The 13,919-nt window shown below is 51.6% G+C and overlaps 1 protein-coding gene across 1 annotated transcript; it reads left to right on the top strand.

The window, feature by feature from the left end:
• Window positions 1–4,628: 4,628 nt before the first annotated feature.
• On the top strand, window positions 4,629–10,711 carry GPR137C (G protein-coupled receptor 137C; the record flags this gene model as incomplete). The annotated part of the gene is made up of 6 exons (XM_009707976.1): window positions 4,629–4,672; window positions 5,430–5,658; window positions 8,666–8,815; window positions 9,375–9,497; window positions 9,612–9,727; window positions 10,540–10,711. Coding segments are annotated over 6 exons (834 nt in total), but the record flags the coding sequence as incomplete, so codon positions are not given.
• Between the last annotated feature and the right edge of the window lie 3,208 nt (window positions 10,712–13,919).

The raw sequence follows: 13,919 nt of genomic DNA, 5'->3' as shown, positions 1-13,919 counted from the left end.
GTTTCTTTTTCACTGCCTTATTTCCACCTGGGACATCAAAAGGTGTAATGCCTTTTGCTTGGGAGTGTTTCTTCCTTTCTGCTTCAGAAGGGGTTCCTTTCCAGGAAGTCTGGAGTTCACAGTACATCAGGTCAGAATTGGTCAGATCCACTCCCAGTCTTGCCTCAGACTGGCGGAACAATGGCTCAGATAGCCAACCCAGGATGCTCTTCTGCCTTGCTTTTGGACTAGCTCTTCCGCTGCCAGCAAGACACCTGCTTGAGTAATGCTACCTTTCCCAAGAGTCTGCCAATTCCTGCTTTTCCCCCAGGTCATTGTCAGGAGCACAGTACATGGAAATGTAGCCACAACCGCCTCCATCTTGATCCTTTCAAAGACCTTCTTGAGCACTTGGCATCCTGGTTTCACTTGGGAGTCAGCAACTATGTGCAAGAGTGAGTAAGGCCTTCTGCTGGAGTGGTGAGGTTCTGACAGGCTGCTCTGCCAGACTGGTGTGGCCATAACCCTTAACCTGTCTGGGTTTCTTTAAGTGCTCCATCTGATTAGATGACATCAGCCTCTTTCAGCCCTTGCTGCTCTAATTGCACTGGAGCAGACACGCACGGAAAGAGCATCCAGCCTGGGAGCTGTTTGTCCTTGCTGTCCTGTATCTTCCTGCCTTCTCAGATGGAAAACTGGAAAAGCCTCCATCCATTCCTGTGCTCTTCCACCTTCTTTGTCTAGCAGACACTAGCCTGTGCCCTCTGCCTCAGAGGGACAGCTGGTAAGGGGTCAATTAAAGTCAAAGCTGCTCCATCCCATAGCTGACGATTCCTGTGGGCCCCACAGTTCCCGAATGAACAGGTGTCCATGCTGGCAACCAGCTATTCTAGGAAATTGGGGTACATGCAAGTTGCACCCTGTGTTCATGATGGCATAGGATGATCTCAGTATTAGTGGGGATGGTGAGAGATCCTCCTCACAGATAGCTCCAGCTTTTTGTGAGGGGTGGGTGGGGGCTTGAACACTTGTTATGGGGTGTAGTCCCAAAATAGTCTGTGCTCTGCTCCAATGCTTGCCGCTGAATGACTGTGGTGAGAGAAGGAATCTGTGTGTGAATGCTCTTGCAACTGAGTGAGGGCTGTGTTCGTGTCAAGGCAGGACATGGTTATGTCTTGTATCTGGAGAGCCCAAACTCATGATTTCTTTATAGAGGAAAAGAGACTTTGGTTCCATCAGGCAGACGATGACAAATCTCTGGCTCTCCTGGATCTTCCAGGTCTGGTGTAAGTGGCTGTACCAAAACCAAGCTGAAGTGCTATCTGAGGCTCAACGTTAGGGCTAAGGTCCTGGCTTGCACAGGTACCAAAAGTGGTCCTTAGGGCCATCTGTGGGGTATGGTCTGTCACTTGTCATCTTCTCTTACCAGCTGCGACACCTCCAGTACACCTTCTGAGGATGAGTGTGTTGCTTAAACAGTGCTCTGAGAACATACCCTTAGCTAGTTCACTTTCCTGGGCTGGGTGATGTGAGCAAGGTATTCACTCTTGTGAAATATATCCACTCATCACAAAAAAACAAAAGCCTGCAGCATCACAGGGGACTCTGAGGTCTCTAGCTCTTCTCGGCCTCGCCTTCTTCCCAAGTCTGTGGCTGGTGTGAAGTGCACAAAGGATTTGTGGCTCCAGAAAGACAGCTGAGTATTGCCTAACTGTTACAAAAGGCTCGCTGAGGAGTAAGTGTTCTCAGTCCTGCTGCTCTGGGCTAGAAGAGACCTCTGTTCCTTATTTTCAGCAGGCAACTGCATGACTTCTGGGGCTGCTCTTAGCTAGGAACTGAAGGAACTGTTCGGTTTGCAAGGGTTGCTCTTAGCAACTTGGCATAATGCACCTGTTTTGAGGGCAGGGGTCTATATTTCCTCCTTTTATGAAGAACAGGACTACTCCTGAGCTCTCTGCACTGGCTTCTTCCCAGCAGAACCCTCTACATCAGCTCTTCTTGGGCTTTGAAAGCAGCAGAGCTAGTCCAGTGCTGAAAGGCTTGCAAGATTGTCTCAAGGATAAGAACCCAAAGATGCGTTGTGAACACTACTGGTGTCACCTACTGACCCAGCCCCTGTGAAGAAAAAGCAACCTTCAGATGAGTTATCATGTCTTAACAACTAAAACCACTGTAAACAGCGATGCCTGATCTCTTCCTGAAGTTATAGAACTAAATAGCAGGGGGCTAAAAAGTATAAGGCTGGTGCCGTGGTCTCTGCTTTTCATGGCAGCAGTCCAAGTGTGAGTCTCTGGTTGCTCTTGCATTCTTAAACCCCGAGACAGCTTTGTGTGCCTTAGTTCCCAGGGCTGTAGGGGAGGGTCTTGGGAGGCTGTGTAGCACAGAGCTGCTGCAGAAGCCTGCGTCTTCTCTCTGTTAGCCAGCAGCGTTTCCCTTCTCAGCTAAGGGACTGTTCTCACCTGGGGTGATCAGCTGGAATACAAGGCAGGGACTCTGCACCGCTGTTAAGAGGCTGTTGTTACAGACTGCTCTTCTGGGAGTCAGAGCAGAAGTTCAGATACCTCAAATGGATTTCCATGCTGTGCGAATGGGTGCTGAACCAAGAGGTTTCCCAGCTGGATGCCCTCGATGTCTGTTTTGACACCCCCAAAGCACTTGAATGTAGTAAGGACAGAGGAAGATTCAGGGATTTTTTCCATTTAGAAGTCACTACATGGCCCTTCCAAGCCCCAGGTTTCCTGTAACTCAGATGAGCCTTGGGGCTCAGCGTGGGTTGTGCCACGCTTCTGTACTTCTCTGGGCTGGTACGGGCCAGGACCACAGGGTGGAGGCTTCAGAGACTGCCTGTAGTACTGTGCCCCTCAGGCATGGGGGCTGCTGAAATGCTGTGTCTTGTTCCCCACTGAGTCCTCCTTGAGTTAGTCTTCCCTCAGACTGGGGGAGAGGAGCCAGACAGTCAAACTGGCTCTCAGAACAGGGTTGCTGAAGCTGTCCGATGCCCTGAAGGAGTGCTTTCAAATGCTTGAAACTACAACAATGGATCAAGCAACCCTCAAATCCTGAAATGTCTCTGGAAATCCTGTTGGCAGGAGCCTGATTTCTGAAGTTTGAGTGCCATTTCTACCTCGGTGCTGACTAGAAGGCGGAAGCCAAGAAATCCCATCAGAAAAAAAGCTGACTAAGGGTGCCTTGTAAGGGATGAGTGATCCTTCATGGCAGCCACAGTCTGGAAGCTGACAGGGACGACTCCTTGCAGAAGTGGTGGAACTAAACCTCCCTGTCTGGGCAGTGAGCCCACAGAGGTCTTGTGCTGACCACAGGTACAGGTCTGCTGGCTCTGGCTAGATGGCTCTCTACCTCTTCCCAAGTTCCTTCAAAGTATCTGGTTGGGACATAAGCTTTGTCTGAGACGGAATGTGACCTCAGCTCTGGGAGCCTTCCTGGTGGGGTCTGCACCAGGATCTGCATTTTTCACAGGACAAAAACTGGTTCCTGCTATGGCTGTGTTGAATCAGCGTGTGACAAGCAAGCTCTGTGTAGCTCTGCCAGCATCCGTCTTTCCTGCTGCTTGTCCTGACCGTGTGTGAGCACCGGTTACCTGTCCCCTTGGAACAGGACTGCTGTGACTTGAGGGTGTGTCTGCACCTTCCTCAACTGTCCATCCCCCCTTAGGCTAGAAGTCCTGTCCCTGTAGGCTTCAGCAGGGGCCACCCTCCAGCCCAAAGGGATGTGGGAACTTATCTGTCATATTGGGCTGCCTGAGTATGAGATGATGGTTCTCCTCCAGCCTTCCCAACCCAAATGGCTGGGGGTGCAGGAATGGGCTCGGTCCCCTGCAGTCTGAGGAGATGCCTGTGAGCCTTTGCTTTGAAGCACTGGTCCTTTTTGTGTGACTTTCAGCTTGTCTCCCAATCCCTTGCGTGGTGGCGAGACTCGCAGAACCCAGATCCACTCTTGGACAGAGTGCGTCTTGCTTTGAAGAGTGAAATACTCTGCAAATAGCTGACTGTCATCTAGTACACTTGTCTGTCAAGTGTGCCATGCGACTTGGCAGGCTGGGCCTTCCACTCTGGAGGACTTCCTACCATCACAGAGTTACTGTTCAGGTGTATTTGGCCTACAAACATCTGAAGGGTGGAGGAGCTGTGAGCTCCAAATGCTTGTTACAGCCTGCAGGTCCATAATCCAATACCGGAGGGCTATTTTAGATCAGCTATTTGTCTTGCTAAAGCAGAGCAGCTGAAGCAGCCTTCTCTAATGTGGAAATCAAGCATGACTGAGGTCCTAAAATATGCAGCACAGAACACTGGGCAAAGTAGATATATTTTTTGAATTATCTTAGTGACTGAGTGCTAAACTCGCTGCTTTTCTTCAAGTCCTTAGGTGTGGTGTTAAAGTCCTTGTCACATGTGGGGTATTAAATATGTCTGTGCCTGCTGGACACCTACATTTGGGTTTGGCTCTTGCAAGAAAAAGTACTGGTCTTTCTTGCAAGTGGGTGCAGTGCAAGATTTGGTGCTAACAGATAATCTAGGGTCCTTCAAGATGTCCAACTGGATGCTGGCTCCCCTGACTTGTATAGTTCTTTACCAAGTTTAAAGGAGAACTGTAGGTCGTGTGAAGTAATGCTGTGTCAATCTTTCCCTTAGGTCATATTCAAAGTGAAATGTGCAGCTGAATTCAACAAGTACAAGTAAGTGATACTTTTCTAACATTACCTTCAAAGCTGGCTTAAGGTAAACTCATGCTGCGGTGCTAGGAACAGGAGTTTCAGACCTCAAAGACTGAACGGAGCTAATGCCATACCTAGCTGTGCCCTGACAAATGATCAGTTTTGTGCCTTGGAGCAGGACTGGGAGCTTCAAGGGTACCAAGGAAGCTAAAGAATATGCTGGATGCCTCCATATGTGTCATTGGCATCCCAGTACCGGTGCTGCTGGCAAACTAGATGAACTCTCGAGGTCATTCTGAGCTGTCCCACCCCAGAAAATACCTGTAGGATAAGGCTGGAGCAGTAGCTGAGACCTGTGTTTGTGCAGCCCAGGCGCTTCCTAGCCATTTCCAGGGATACCCACACTGGAAAATGTGAGCTCCAGTGGCTTTCAATAAAGAACTTGCAGTGGTTGTGATGACTCATAGCTTATTGACTGAAGTTAATGCAGAGCTAGAGCAACACTTAAAATCTGCAAGATAAGAACCTGACTGTCAGAAGATGAGTCTTGTAACTCATGACTACTTACACTGCTCATGCATTACGAGAGCAGCTCAAACAAATACTCTGCAGGCTTGGGCTGTCAACACAACCACTGAAACTTGCTGGAATGACTGAGCTTCATAGCAAGCAGAGCACTGGGCATGCTGGGAAGTTCTTTGGCCTGATGAGGCAGAATGAGCCCAGAATTGTCTGACTCAAACTCCATTATCTTTTTTTTTCCCCATCATCTCTCCAGGGTCCTGTTGTATCTGGGCTCCATATTTACCAGCCTCCTATTCTTAGTTGTGAACTTAACTTGTGCAATGTTAATCCACGGTGAGGTCCCGGAGAACCAGCTGAGGTGGACGGTCCTTGCCCGCGCCCTAGTCAACGACAGCCTCTTCATCCTCTGCGCCATCTCGCTGGCTTGCTGCATGTGCAAACTAGGAAAGATGTCTTCAGCGAATGTCTACCTCGAGTCTAAGGTAGGTAAAGGCCTTGTAAACTACACTGGAACTGCACAGTCATCAGCTGGATTGTCAGCTGGATCTGTGTGCGCTTACTCAGAGCAATGCTGGCCTGGTGGCACCTGCTCAAATACTGTTTCCAGGGTGGAGGTGGCAGTTCTTGGACGACTCCTTTCAGAAAGTGCATGCTCCAGCTGTAGGAATGAAGTGCCCTGCATGTTTTAGGGGAATACATTGTCTGCAGCTTCACTGGCACAGCAGGAGACTTATGAGCTGCTTATGCTTTTCAGGTTCAGAAGTATAACTTAAGGTTTGACTGGAAGGGAGGGTTCTCTAAGAGTAGCAGATGCAGTTTCTGCAGTATATTGTCACTATGGACAGTAAAGTCTGCAGCTTATTGTTATCTCGGGCAGACACGTAACACTTCTCTGCAAAGGGGATTCCCTCAGCAGTCCAACTTTAGCTGCCTGCTTGCTTGAGCCAGAGGCAGTGCTCACCTGGCCTGGATGAGATGAGCATCTTAGAAGGGGAGGAGAAGTTGCTGTAGATCCTGCCCCACGGCCGAAGGACAGGTGAGGGTCTGAACATACGCAGCTCTTCTCAGCCAGGTAGGAAAGTGGATGAGCCACCAGCAGTCTCATCTTAGTAGGCCACGATTAAGTGTGCACTTGAGCTGCCTCCTCTTCCTCTGGGAAGCCATATCACTCCTATCAAAGGCAGTGATTCCAAGGTGGGGACCTGGCTTGTTGAGAAGGGCAGACAGCAGTCTCTTGATGAAGCTGGAAAAATCTATAGGAAAAACTTGAGCAGCTGAGAGTAGTTGGGCTCAGGGAAGCCAGCTGCCTGGCTCTAGCACTTTTGAGCTACTGTCCTTCCCCAGCAGTACAGCTCCTCACCCCATATGCTCTGAACTGCCTCTTTCCAGGTGTCAGAAGGTGAGGCTGAGGCCTCCTGCAGAGACCTTATTTCCAATGTGCCCTCAATCAGGTGAATCTATATGGCCTTAAAGCACTGCCATGCCTGGCTCAGGTGAGAGGTCAGAGTGTAGAGCTCCTGGAGGCTGTTGGATGGCTCTGTGCCCCCTCAGAGAGAGGCTGAAGAGGGTGACAGGCCACCTTGCGGCAGATGTGGCTACAAAGACATTCTGGATCCAGACAACTGCCTTGCGCTGGCTGAAGGCATCTCCTTGCTCCTCAGCAGGCCCTCTGCATGTAGGAGAAGTCTGGGCCTCCTAAGCAGCAGAGAGCATCTGTGGTGGTTGTTGAGAATCCAGGGTATGCAATCTGCAGCCAGGTGATCCGAAGTGAGACAGAGGAGCCAAGACGAAGCTGAGAACCTGCTCACATCCCTGCTTGCATGGGCCAGGTATCCAGCTCTGACTGGCTCTGGACACTAATTAACTTATCAAGTTCACTGAGCAGTAGATTACAAATGCAGAAACTTCCTCTAGTTACATGCCTGAGGCTGCCTGTGGGGCTGTGCTCTTGTACAAGGAGCCTGCTCCCAGGTTGAATACTCAACCTGACTGTCTGGGAAAGGTTTCTTGCATTCAGATGCTGCCTCCCTCCCCTGCCTGGGAGGCATCCACTGACTTTGTGTTGTGGAGGAGCTGCAAACAATAGGGTGGGGATGAGCAGAAGTGTTTACACAAATGCCTGAAAAGGTTGTCCTGCCTCCTGAGCTCCAGCTGTGAACCTGCTGACTCTAGGCTGGAGGGGCCTGGTGAGGCTGCTGTCTCCACCACTGGAGGTAGGAAGGTTTGAGCCATTTGACATTGAGGAGGAGGCTGTGCTATTGGACTGCAGGCAGATCCTATGCTGTAGTCCTCGTTAGCTGGGCACTCGATTCACTTGCCTTTCTGGCTCTTATTTGGCTGGCCTGAACACCAAGGGCTCAGCTAACAGTGTTCTTGTGCTTCGGTGGTGTCGCAGGGACTTGTCGGTTAGCAGCACTTTCATGCTGACTCTTCCAAGACACTGTCTTGAGCAAGTGCTCTAAAGCTAGGAAAACAGAGCTAGCGTACCCATGGCTTGGATGTGGAGCAGGCCAATGAGATGAGCTTCCTGAGCAGACTGTTTAAATACGAAGGTGAGTCAGCTGCTGAGATGTGTTTGCCCACTTACTGCCTTGGTAGCTACCAGTAGCTATTAAAAGGCTTCAAGGGTGTATTTAGCAAAGAAATGGAGACACTTGCAGGTCTTCAAGTAGTTTCCTCTCCCATGGCTAGCTGTCCAGCAAAGGTCGGTACCATGACCTTCAGGTACCTCCTGCAGCTACCCCTCTGACAGCTCTGCCTCTGAAACATCACGGAGAAAGCTCTTCACCAGCACAGGACAGCTAGCAGGAGGCAGAGATCCCACCACATCTAGCCACCCTTTAGCACGGTGCCCTGTGTACAGCAAAGCCTGGTTTGTCCCACAGCAAAGCCTGGTTTGTCCCACAGCAAAGCCTGGTTTGTCCCACAGCAAAGCCTGGTTTGTCCCACAGCAGTGCTGAGGTTCAGGTGCTGGCTCTTTCTGCCTGTCCTGGGTTGTTTACCCCAAATATTTAGGCTTCTTTCCTAGAGAAACCTTGTGTTCAGTGTCAGGGGTGCTGAGCTGCTGCAGGGTGAATGAGCCGGGTGGACATCTCTGCTGTAGAGTTTGATCAGGGTGTGGAAGCAGCAAGTTGATTTTCTTAATGGTGGTTTGTTGGCCTTCTGGAGCTGCCCACAGTAAGGCAGCGGCGGGGGGATAGCATCTCTCTGGACCACCAGTTTGAAGCGGACTGATAAGATCCTGAGAATGACACTTCTGTGCCTCAAGTCTTCCCTGCTCCCAGGCAACAGTGGCTATGTAGCTCTGTGACTGCAATGAACTCGTCACACAAGAAAGCTCTTAACCAGCTCTGAATATTTTAGCAACAACGCACAAATGTTCTAGGTCATTCTTGCCTGCACAGCTTCTCATGCATTTAAGGGGGGACACACATCGCAGGTCTGCAGGAAGGTCTGTATTAAACATGGTGTGTTTTTTTCCTATTCTAGGGAACATCTGTCTGCCAGGCTATTCTTGTGGGATCTGTAGTCGCTCTTCTGTATTCCTCAAGGGCTTGCTATAACCTGGTAGCTGTGGCCATATCTCCAGACAATGTTCCTGGTCCTTTTAACTATGGCTGGGACAACCTTTCAGACAAGGTAAGTGTCCGTGATCCCCAGTCCAGAGCTAGTAAAGTGAAAGGCAGGTATTCTGCCATCCTGTGAGGGCATGTGTAGGTGAAAAGGGGACGTCTGTTTAGCTGAATCCCCAGACGAGCTGGCTTTCTGCCTTCAGAAGCCCTGCTCGCTCTCTCCACCAGAGCAAACCAGGATCTTGCTGTATCTGGCTACTTCTTTAGGAGGGATTCCCTGTTGTGCTCTTCAATTTTAGTCTGCCAACTCTTCCTCCTCTCCCTCAAAAGAACAACTCAACTACAGCAGGAAAGCAATGCTCTGTCAGGTGTGGCTGTGTGCAAGGGAGAGTCATTGGTGTGGGGAGGGAGCTAACAGTGCCCTGGTAGCACGCTGACAAGAACTAGCTGACTAAAACTAGTAGCAGCAGTCAGGTAAGGGTCACTACTGTGATTTAGGGACTCCAGCCTTTGTAAGGGTTTCTCTGCATTCCTAGTTCTAAGCTGTGTGCTGTGTCCAGGTTTGGGAGCTGCGTGGCTCTGCTGATGGCTAGGATTATACCGAGACCTCTAACTTCTGTCTGCAGGTGCACGTGGAAGTGAGCAGTGAAGAGTACGTGGTGTTCGGAGTGGTCCTCTTCCTCTGGGAGCTGGTGCCAACGACTTTCGTGGTGCTGTTCTTCCGGGCTCAGAGACTGAGTCAGAACTTGGTAGGCCTGAGCAAGCTGCTGTAGCTTGAGGAGCCCCAAGGGGTACGGGGACAGGCCTTTAGGAAGAAAGTCAGAAATATCTCGCTTCTGGCCTAACTCCTTTCTCTTTCACAGACTCCGGCGGGGATGGTCAATAGTCACAGTTACAGCTCCAGAGCCTACTTCTTTGACAATCCGAGGCGCTATGACAGCGATGATGACTTGTCACGGCTTGGGGCCAGAGAAGGAGGGTAAGCATTGTGCTGGGCAAGCAAAAGCACAGCTGCCATTCTGCTGTCCTGTGTGGAAGCAACAGAGGTCTTGGCTTCTGCTCTTAGGAAAAAAAAATGGTGTAAGAGGCAGCTTGGGCAAGGAGCCTTCTGACTGAGGTTGTTTTTGTTCCCTTCTGTGGCTCACAAGGAGCTAGTTTTATTAGACAGAAGCGACCGGCTCTGAGAGGTGGCTATTGCACTGGGTGCTCGCAGGTAGAAATATGCAGTGGCTACAGACAGGAGGCCTCATCCAGGAGGGGGCTGATCTTGCTAGGATCCTTCCTCAGCTGTGGGGGTGGAGGGCTCTTAAATGACCTCCAGAGGAGTTTCTTCACTGGAAAATGTGAGGTGGTGAAGTCCTGGGAGGGGCGATGTCTCTGGGAGCCAAGTTGGATGAAGCTCTGCAGGAAACACCTGGTGTGGGGGAGAGTGGTCAGGTACTCCCAGCAAAACTGTAAGGGGAAACCTGGCAGCCCTGTCCTTCGCTTGCTCCTCAGGGGTCTGAACTCCACCTGCCCAGGGGTGCGGTGAGGGGTTCAGAGGTTTTGGCTCTTCTTGACCGGTGTTGTGTAGGCCTTGGTGCTCTTCTCCTCCTGGTACCGGTTTCATCAAAGCCAGGTTCCTTGGAGATGCTGTGCCTGCATGTCATAGCCTGCTTCTGCAGACTTGGATACCCTGACCAGTGCTGGGTGCAGAAGTCTTGCCTAGCGGTGGAGACTAGCCGCGGCCTAATTATTCATCTCTAAGAGTCCATGCCTGGTGTTATTCTTTTTTCCTGTCTCTCCTCCCAGCTTGGCCACCCCTCAGTGCTCTGGCTGCTATGGGTCCCTGGCTGGGAACGACAGCTACGCGGTGGGTCCCCACCTCAGCAGAACCGCGACAGACAGTGCCCCCTTGCTCTTTGCCGCAGGCGGCTCGGAGATGAATAATCACCATAGCTCATACCCTGCACCACAGAAGTGAAGAGGCTGCGAGGTCCCTTTCCTCCCAGAAGTGGCATTCATGTATAGGATTGTAACCTGGGTTTCTCTTTCCTTCTTCCCTGAAGCATCTAACTCATCGACACAAACATTCCACTACCTGTCGCAGCCGTAAGCGGGACTGAGCCTACGGCTGCAGGCAGTAAGCGAGAGAACTGTGACTTTAAGGTACCATGTAGCAAAGTGAAGCTGAACTCTCTGGAAGCTTTTTCTTGGTCTGGTCTTCAAGATGTTGGCAGCTAAATGCACCAGAGCTTCCTCACTAGAAAAGAAACATCAAATGCATATTTGCACTTTTATCTGCACATTTGGAAGGAATGAATCTTGCTCAGGCTCTGCTTGGTCTGAGACTGTTCTAGTTACTCTTTTAATTGCACATCCATAGCTGGGAGAGGCACTGTCTTCCTGCAAAGACCTGTTCTGTGAAGTACTCTGCATCCTGACTCACTTGGGAGTGTGAAGCTCTGTTAACTGAGCGCGTTGCGGGCAGGGCCTCCTGCGGTGGATGTTAAAGCGTCCTGTGCCATATTCACACCTGGCGGGGCCTGTGCCTCTGGCCTCAGTGTGGTCTTGCTTTGACTGCTGGGCCTGGTTTCACCTGGCTGCTGAACTGTCTTACCTAGGACTGCGAGTTCAAAGCTGAGCTCAAAGCGTAGCCTAGCAGAGGCCTGTGAGGGTGAGACCGAGTGTTCCTACTGGCATTAAGATCCCTACGTTGTGACCAACCCACTAGCTTATGGCAAAGGAAGAGGGCTGGCTTGGAGGGTAGCTGCTGTCAAGTGAGGGGACGAGACTTCCGAGGCTGCTGCCTTGAGGGAAGGCTTGGAGCTGGCGCTGGCTCAGCAGCAGTGTGTGTGTGCAGGAACACGCGTGGCCCAAAGCGCCTGTAAAACCTGGGCTGCTTTAACTGGTGGGTGGTGAGAGCAGTCCTGCGCCCCCTCCTCACCACCTGCGATGGGGCTCCCCTTTCTCCCCTCAGTATTAAATTGCGTTTAGCAGATAACCCGGAGTTTTAACCTGAAGTGAATGTGAACCGGCGGGGTCCCCACAGAGGTGCAGGAGGTGTCTGTCTACTTGTGGAGGCTGTCGCAGAGGGAAGCGGTGGACACTGCGGAGATCTGGTCCCTGGGCTCCTTGCTCTCCTTTCCCCTGCCATGGAGCAGGACCACTGTAGCTGTGTTGGCAGCATTTAAGGGTGTACGTGGGGTTTGAGTGTGCTGGGTCGCTCTGGGAGGAGGTTTCTCCATCTCTTTAAAACAGCCAAGTTTGACCTGGCCATCTCCAGCAGGCTCTTGGAGCTGAGGCTGGATGTTATTCCTGGCTTGTCCCTGAGCCTGATGTGGAGATGAGCAAAGTGGCTTTGGACCCAAGCTTGGATGGAGGCACTGCTCCAGGGAGGGCAGCTGCTCTGATCTCTGCTGACAACCCGAACTGGAACTGCTTTTAACCTACCTAGAGCTGCTCCTGCTCTTCAAACCCCGGGCACTGAAGGACCCAGCTGGGGTGAAGGACTTGGGTGTGCATGGTGGGGTACGGTGCTGTGGGACACGGGGCTGGGGTCCGGTGCCGGAGGGACCCTGAGGCAGCCTCAATGTCCACAGCTGTGTGTGAGAGGAACCCCGAGCACTGGGGCAGGCCCGGCCTCTCCTTGCTTACCACGTGCTCACTAGCATGGCCCACTCACCCCATCACCCACCTCCCCTGTACTGACCTCGATGTCGCTTCTCCCACCGAGAACACCCTGTCCCTCTGCGTGCTCTGCGCTGGCTTGCGGGCCTCTCCCCGCTAACCTGCTTCACTCTGGCTGGCCCCCCCAAAAAAAAGGAGCAACCCTTGCTTCTTTTTGGAGAAGATTCTGAGCTGACATCTTGCTCTAGTACTTGAACCAGAGCTCCGCCCTGCCTGCTCCACCTTGTGTGGTGTAAGGACCTGTCTCCTGGCCTCGGCTGGGCCGCGGGATCACCTCGCTCCGTCTCAATCACTGCTTGACTTATGGCAAAGCTAACGAAGGACCCGGACTCGGCGCGTTGCCCTTCTTTCTTCTCCCGTAAGTCACCAAAGACAGTAAGTGACGCTAGTGGCCCCTGTTCTTGCTTCAATTCCAAAGCACTAGGAGCACTTTAAGTTTTTCTTTGGAGGGAAAAAAAAATAATTAAAAAATAAAAAATTAAAGGGCTACAGGCTCATTGTTCGTATTGCACTGAAGCACACACCACCACTACGATCTTCCTGGCAGTGGGCGGGCGGGTCGGGGCAGTGAGTCTCGTTGCTAATGTACTCGTGAGTGACTGGCAAAGTGTTTTGGTTTTACTCATTTGTACGGATGGCCGTTAATTTCAAAACTCTGACCGCTCCTCCTGGGGCCGGTCCTGTGTTTTACTGAAGTAATTTATAGCTGAGAAGTACAAGGACTTTTTTTAATGCATAGTTGCCTTTCATTAAACTTTCTTTTTTTTTTGGTGGTTTTTTTTGGTTTTTTTTGGTATGGTTTAACAGTGTTTTGGCTTTGCAGTCAGGTAGCAGCTGGCTGCAACAGGAAGCTGTGGCCAATGAATGTACCTATTTGTTCTTCACTAAACTGTAACCAAGCACTACTATGTTGAAATAAAAAAGAGAAAAGGAAGAAGAAAAAAAAAAAAAAGGTGGCTTTCTGTGCTAGGTTGCCAGAGGCCCGGCTGTGTTTTGCTCTTGGTATGATGCAGCCCAGCCAGCCCCAGACGTCGTCCTGCTCTCCCCCTTGTCCTGGCCAGGGGCTTGTTGGCTGTGCCAGCGCAGGACCCTGGCACCCACCTGCTCTGCCGAGATGTGTCTGGTAACTCGGTAAAGCTGCCGCTTGGTGGGCTCAGAGCCGGCAGCTGCCAGGGCACAGCACACTGCGCTTTGGGCCGGTGTGAGTGCAGCATCCCCGCCGGTCCCTCTCTGGGCTTAGATCCGGTTGGGTGCAGAGCACCCAGAGGTGGTTGGTGCGAGGGAATCCTGCAGCTCCCCTTTGCAGCTGTGGTTTGCCGGGGAGGGCAGCGCAGCTTTCCTTCCCCCTGCCCCTCGCAGTGTGCTTTATCCTCTGATGCTTCTCTGGGCTGGCTGTGGGGTTCCCAGCGTCTTTGGCTCGTGAGGTAGAACGTGCTGGAACCATGTCCTCTGCACCTCGCTGCCTTCTGCTTCCCCACACGCCGACCCCCAGGACGCGAACG

Source organism: Cariama cristata, unplaced genomic scaffold (assembly GCF_000690535.1).
Source record: "Cariama cristata isolate BGI_N322 unplaced genomic scaffold, ASM69053v1 scaffold20179, whole genome shotgun sequence".
Classification (NCBI taxonomy): domain Eukaryota; kingdom Metazoa; phylum Chordata; class Aves; order Cariamiformes; family Cariamidae; genus Cariama; species Cariama cristata.
The sequence above is the reverse complement of the archived record's forward strand: the minus strand, read 5'-3'. Positions and strand labels throughout refer to the sequence as shown.